Genomic DNA, 7,458 nt, shown 5'->3' on the forward strand with positions numbered 1-7,458 from the left:
CACTTATATGAAACTGAGGTTGTTACATTTTATCGAATGGCTACAGCAAAACTGAATTCTTGATTTGAAAGTTCGAGATCAAGATTTTTAGAGGGGATGGCATCCAAGTATTCATGTCCTGAACCTTGGTTGAGGGAAGCTAATAGGGCATGATCTTCAGATTGCATGTCGAAAAGAGGTAATCAACGGACCTTGCAATCATCGGATTATCCCAATCCTTTTGTTTATGGGAGGCTGGTGGTTGACATTCATCTCCAACTGAGGCTTTCCAAATGACATAAGCTTCGTCAAGTAGTGCATCTGGCAAGGTCAGGTGATCAGTTATTATTTTGGAGCTTGCCAATCTGGACGAGATGAAACCACTAATTGATAAGGCTATGGGTGATCGTAACCCTAAGCCTCCTTTATTGCAGAGGAGAGTGGTTGATGCCACGAATTGGAGTTAAATTTGAGGTTAGTTATTTTTTCCATGATGTTTTTAATTATGGATTCATATGCTCTTAAGGGTTTGGGATGTTTAAAAACAGCAGTAGACCGTAGAGCATATAAGATCTTTGGTATATTGAAGAAATTTTTTATTAAGAAGAAAGATTTATGCGTGGGAAGTTGCATAAGTAGACCCTCCATATTGTTCAAATTATTCGAAGTAGCCTGGAAAAAGGCTTCAACTGCTAAGCAACCCCCAACTGGTGAGCCAAGATGTGTTAGTTCTTCGGCCATAACCTCTTTAAAGGCGTGACAGTTGGGAGATTGAGAGGTGAGCTGACAGAATTCTGTTTTGTCGACGTTTAAGAGAAGGCCTATGTCTGGCCCATCCTTTTGCAAAATTTCTAGGGCTTTGTCTTCTTCTGGGCTTCCGCTTATAATCCCTTCATCTATGTACCAGATATGAAGATCTAACAGGCAACTGCTTTTAATATTTTAACTAGATTGTCTATTCCTAGACAGAATAATATCGACCCTAGGGGATCATTCTGTTGAATTCCTTCTGAAGAAGAGAGCCTATATTCACCATATTGTAAGATGGAGGGATTCGCATAGCAGCTTAAAATGTAGCTGGAGTAGCATGGGAAGCTATTGATAAAGGATTTTAGGAAGACAGATCGCTTTATTGTGTTGTATGCATTGTAAAAATCAATTTTAATCAGGTGTTTATTTTGAGGATTATTTTGTAGAAATATTCGGGTTATATGAGCGGCAGACTCGCAGCCGCCTTTGACATCAACCCCTAGTTGAGTTGATGTGAGAATTGTAGAGACTTTCTCATTGATTCGAGCCGAAATCAATTTTGATACTAGTCTTCTAAAAAGGGTGCCTATGGCAATTGGGCGCAAGTCTTTGTTTGGTTTTGTAAGAGCTATTAGTTTTGCTCCAAACATAATTGGCTGGGCGAAGATAGGAACGTCACCATGTAAGATCCTGTTACAAAGGAGAGTTATACTGTTGAGTAGTGTAGTTTGAGAATTTAGAAGAGGGATTGTTAGGTCTTGAAGATATATCGGTCTCATGCCTTCAAAACCATGTGCAGTATCTTTTTGGAAGGTTGAGATTGCTTTTCTCACTTCCTCTGGGGTAAATTCTATTGGATAAGATGTGGGATTTAGACCAGGAAATTCAGTTGAAGATGGCTGATGTGTGGGGTGCTTCATAGCCAATCGGGTATAAGTTTGAAAATTAATGGGGGCTAGTGTGTCTGATGAAGAGGCCAGACGGAGTGCTCCTTTTATATCTAAATTATCGATTTTTTTTCCAACTAAATTTACTTTTATCTTAAAAGGATTTATGGATAACTTAGGTGTGGAAGTTATATCCATTGAAATGTTGTCTAGATCATTTAACCTGTTCTTAATTTGTTGAGTGAGGGACAGCTTTCTTTTGTCAGTTGGAACCTGAAAGGCATGGAAGCCAAATAAGAGAAACTCTTTCCAGTGCTGTGGGGAGTTAAAATTGGTTAGAAGGTTATTAATAGTTTTACTATATGATTTAGCCGCAAGAAGCCTGGCTCCCCGGGGGATTCTTGAGATAATATGAGATTTAGGTAAATTTGTAAATTCATCGGAAAAGGAGGGTATTGGTAACTCATTGGAAGTACAGGGTGAGTCCTCATTAACAGATAAATTATTAATTGTGGTGAGAGCTGGGATATGTGAAGGGGATGTTAATGTTAAATGCAATAGAGAAAATGGAGGGGGAATAGGATCTGTTAAAGGTGACTGATGTGATAAATGACACCAGTTACCACTTTTACCGTGCTTCCTTAGGGTTCCGTTTTTGTTGATTAAGGTATGTAGCCCACAGTTTGGACATTTTTTTCTAATTGGGATATGTGTAGAAGGGGACATTTATGTTTATAGGGGGAGGGGCAAGGTGGGAAAGGGAATTGAAATTTTTGTGTTATTGTTTTTCTTAAAGGAAGGGGAATAAGATGGATATATATAAATTAAAAAAAAAAATTTTAAAAATAAGAAGAAAAAAAAAGAACTCGAAATAAAATTGTTGAAGATTATCGTTAAATTGATTTTATTTTAATTAAATGGATGTTAGGAGAATGTTATTTAAAAAAAAATAAAAAAAAATAAACAATAAACAATTAGCAATTAACATTAACGTAAATGGTAGTAAGTAAAAATGGTGGATAATAATATACTTGAAATGACGCAAAATTTTTCATGGAAGAAGGTAATGTTATCAGTGAAACAAAAAAAAAGGGGCACGGAAATATCCGATATGAGAAGGGAACTCATTTTTTTTTTCCTTTTTTGAGACTCTGAAGAATTATCGATTGAGAAAAGATAAATATAATTTGAATTATTTGAGAAATTAGTGTAGTGTGATTCATCTAGATATGTTTTCGCAAGTAATTCGGAGAATTAATCAATTGGCTATCGCTTTGGTTGAAGATAGACTATGGTCGTCTGTAAAGGGCTTGTAACCATTCGGTTTTATAATGTTTATGCCGAATAATTAAATTGAATAAATAGAATTAAGAATACTAATGATCGATATATATGTTATTTTTAATATGTTTTTTAAATAAATAAAAAAATATGTTATGTTAATAATTTGCATGTTTTTTTTATATTTAACTTTTATAAATAAAATATAAAATATTTTTTATTATTACATATCTTGAATCATTAATTAATAAAATAAATATTATTCTTGTATTTACCTTATTTTATCATCTATAAATTTTTTAACTATATTTAAAAGAGGGGCTGAGTTTTAAATAATCATATGTAATAATCCAAGGCTAAGAAAATGTAATCTGTAGCATAGCAGGTATTAAAAAATTTTTTCATTTATATTAAAAATGACAAATCTTTGTTTTTTATAAATATAATTTTCTAATTATTTTTATGAATCAGCTAAAAATAATATATGTCTAATCATCATTAATATCACCTTCTATATTGATAATCATTACCCTAAAATATTTAGTATTATTAAATATATTAATTTTAATAAATACTTAAGAATAACTTACATCATTATTCTAAAAATAATTGACATAAATATGTGCAGTTTCCTTTTATTTTAGATTTTTTCCTACCAGTTTTATATAACTCTGAGTAGAATATTTGATACTCTAACAATAGTCTTTCCATGATATAAAATTTTTTTAAGATAAATCTATTATTTTCTATAATATTTAAGAAAAATCATCTACCTTTTATCGAAATCGCATATTTTTTATCAACTAATCGCAACATACCCTTTTCAAATACCGATTTATAGGCTTTATTTGAATATACATAAGCGTTGATTATAAATGAGGCTTGATAAAAAAAAAGTTTATTTACAAAAATAAATAAATACGTACCGATGACATGATGTCACGAATGACGTAGTGAGGACATCGGAAAGATATAATATAGATATAATCTCGAATTATAGGGGGGGTTAAAGTTACAAGCCATACTAGATTTTGCAAAAATCGTTGTCAGGAAACTATGAGACGAAGTGCATATCCGCGAAAATCAATTCTGTTTTGTACCATTAAACCTTTTTGCACTTCAAGCGATGATGGTAAAATATGCGGTGATGAGGAAGGAACAGCATATGGTGTTTATTGACCAGTAAAAGTCATATGATACTATCTCCAGAAATCTGATAGGATGTAACTCTAATACGTATGATCCGATCGAGCCAAGGATACACCAAGTTGGAACGTATGATCAATGATACCCTAAGAAAGAAGATGGGAGTAGTTCCATGTTGGAAAAGATAAAGGATGGAAGACTAAGATAGTATGGACATGTGTTAAGAACTGACTCACTTATGTGAATCAGTAAGTTCTCAATCTAGAAATTATGGCCAACGAAATAAAGGCATGCCACGACTAACTTGGATTTCTCAAATTTGCAAGGACATCTTGAGTAAGAAAATCATCATTGATATGCCTCAAAGCCGAGCCATATGGAAGAATAGGAAGTGTTTTGATTCCAACTAGTTTTGGGATTAGTAAGCTAAAGAAAAAGACTAAAGTTAAATAATAATTACAATTTGAGCCGAACTCATAAGGTCGAATCTGAACTGTAAATAACTTATAAGGAATAGAAAAATATCAAATTTAATCATGTACATTATTTATAATATTAAATTTATTTTCTTTTTTTTTAAATAAAAAAAGATTGTTGATTTTTTTAATAAAATGTGATTTTTATATAAATATCACTGATATTCATTCGGCAGTAACGAGGTGTCGGCAAAAATTTTTTTTAATCACTACATCTATGGGGTTTTATAACCCATATTAGAGCCCTGCATAGCGTGAGAGTGGTGGGCTTAAAATTTTAAAAAAATAATCAACTCGAGGGACTTAAAAAATATAAATTCTAAAAAAAGGAATAGATAGAAATTTTTTTTTCTATATAAAGATAAAAATATAATTAAAGCTTCTCTGGAATTAGGATAAAGTTAGGAATTTTTATTTATCTATAATGCCTATATATATTTTTGGATCATCATGAGACGTTCGCATTCGAGAGCCCACGTCCAGTTAGTTGAGTGACATGAACAATTTACCCATTTATTTGAGAATGGATCTCGATGCCTTTAAAGTCATTCGTATTACTGGATAAAATTACTCCGGAACGTCAGTCTAGAAAGTTGAATTAGTTTTTCGCCCCAAAAAATTAATATTTTTAAGATAGAAATATTCAAATACTTAAATTCTACCTATCTCGACCCATTAGTAATATTGATAAAAATTTATTCTTTAAAAATAAATTACCTATACATTTGGGATAATGTGGTTAATTATACCCATAGGATGCGCATTTATATATTACTAGTAGATAGCCCATAAAAAATGACGAGGAATGAAAATTTTCTTCTTACTTTTATGCATGTTACCTGTTATTTGAAAATAAGATCCAATTTTTATTCTTTTTACCCCCTCCTTCCTTCAGGCCAGGTTTAATCCATTAAAACTAAGTGCTATGGTTTGAGTAAAAGTAAATTTAGAGCATTTACTTGATAATACCAATATTATTTGTTAAATATTACTGATTACTTATACCTAATATTTAAAAAATTTCCCAGGCTAAGTCCAAAGCCATATTAATTATGAAAAATTCTTCCAAGCCTAATGAAAGATCATAATAATTTTGGTAGAACTGAAATAATATATTTAAAGAATCATAATGAATTTAAAAATACAATCAAAATTCAGATTTTCATGGGCCTTGGTTTTTTGATCAGGTCAAGCCCTGGCCTGCAAAAAAATTTATTTTGGGCCAATGTCTGACCTATAATTAATAATAAAAAAACTCCCAAGCCTCCAAGCTCATAATAATTTTGAAAAATTTTCCCCAAGCCCAGCCCAATATAATTTATAAAAATATTTTCCAAGCCCAGCCCAACCCATAATAATTTTATAAAAAAATTTTCTCAAACCTGGCCAACCGATAGTAATTTTAAAAAAAATTTCCAAGCCTGGAGATAGGTAAATCTATAAAAGCAATCTATTTTTTAGTCTATTTTAACCCAGCTCACCCCAGCCAAGGCCAACCCATTAAGACTAAGAGTGAATACTATTTTTTTAAATAAAAATATAATTAAATTAGATTTTACCTGAAGGCCATATAAATATTCTGTGTTTAATATTACACCTATGCCTAATATTAAAAAAATTCCCAAGCCAGGTCCTCGCACTTGGTTTTCTCAAACCCGCAAAAGACCATAATAATTTTGATAGTTGAGGACTGAAAAAAAATATATAAAAAGTCACAATGCATTTAAAAATACAATCAGAATATGAAAGTTGCATGGGCCTTGGTTTTTGATCAGGCCTTGTCATGTTTTCAAAAGAAATTTTCAGGCCTATTTCTAGCCCATATTTAAAATTAAAAAATTTACAGGAATCTTAGACTATAATAATTATGAAAAATGTTTCTCAAGCTATGTCCAAGTCCATATTAATGGTGAAAAATATTTCCCAAGCCCAGGAAAACCCAAATAATTTATTTTGATCCAGAAAAATAGATCTGATGTAAGGGATTTATAAGAATTAAATCTGTCTAATTTCAAAATTATCATCAAAGGAAGGGTAAATATCTGATTTACCTATGATTCTACTGGTGAGCTCCTGGTATTTATATGAAATTCTTGAATACATATTAAAGTACCATTCTGAAAATATGTTCATCCTAATTTAAATTTTAAACAAACCAAATGATTTATTACTTAGTTACAAAATATAAAATTAAATTTAAGAAATTGTTATTAAATTACAATAGAAAAAATAAAAAGATATGTCTAAGTTAACAAATAAGGAGATAAACTTCAATCATAGTCAAATTATATATAAGTAAAACAAAAAGGTTATACATTTAATCAAAAATGTTATAAGTTATGAATAACATACATTCTACAATTATGAAGTTATGAGTAAATATACAAAATTTTCCTATTTTATGAGGTTTTATTTAAAAATTTATATTTATTTTGGGGTTATTCTAAAATTTTCCATTATTTTTATAAAATATCAACTATTAATTAATTTATGAAAGTTGCATGGGATATGGTTTTTTGATCAGGCCTGGCTATGTCTGCAACAAAAATTTCAGACCAATCTATAACCCATATTTAAAATTCAAAAATCTTAAAGAACCTCTATTTTAAATTTTATCCAATATGATTTCCATCACATTTTCAAATTTTGATATTTCTAATACATGCTCACAGTATACATTGCAACAATTTTACCTCTTTTACTCTTAAATTTTAATATTTATATAAAATTTATTAATAAAGTATATTTAATATCATACACACAAATTAAATAATTACCCTTCATATATAAATAATATTTTAAATTAGTTATATTCAAGTTGGTGCATGATTAAAGCATACGCCTTTGAAACTTTAATAAATATATAATTAATATTTTTAATTTATTTATATTCAAGTTGGTGCATGCGGTAAAGCATATGCCTTTGAAGCGGGAGGCTT

General features: G+C 30.3%; 1 protein-coding gene across 1 annotated transcript; it reads right to left on the reverse strand.

The window, feature by feature from the left end:
* Window positions 1-393: 393 nt before the first annotated feature.
* On the reverse strand, window positions 394-2,342 carry LOC135924175 (uncharacterized). The gene is made up of 2 exons (XM_065459226.1): window positions 961-2,342; window positions 394-907 (listed from the first exon to the last, which is right to left on the reverse strand). Exons 1-2 carry the CDS (start codon window positions 2,340-2,342, stop codon window positions 394-396), a joined length of 1,896 nt encoding a protein of 631 aa, XP_065315298.1.
* Window positions 2,343-7,458: the final 5,116 nt, after the last annotated feature.

This window comes from Gordionus sp. m RMFG-2023, chromosome 1, assembly GCF_954871325.1.
Source record: "Gordionus sp. m RMFG-2023 chromosome 1, tfGorSpeb1-WG-v2, whole genome shotgun sequence".
In the NCBI taxonomy this organism is placed as follows: domain Eukaryota; kingdom Metazoa; phylum Nematomorpha; class Gordioida; order Chordodea; family Parachordodidae; genus Gordionus; species Gordionus sp. m RMFG-2023.

What these genes read in the sequence shown, in the direction of transcription:
- LOC135924175 (XM_065459226.1), bottom strand. Translation starts at nt 2,342, where the DNA reads ATGTCCCCTTCTACACATATCCCAATTAGAAAAAAATGTCCAAACTGT. An exon ending in CAACAGAATGATCCCCTAGG is followed by an intron (nt 908 to 960) that starts GTCGATATTATT and finishes TATTAAAAGCAG; the next exon opens with TTGCCTGTTAGATCTTCATA.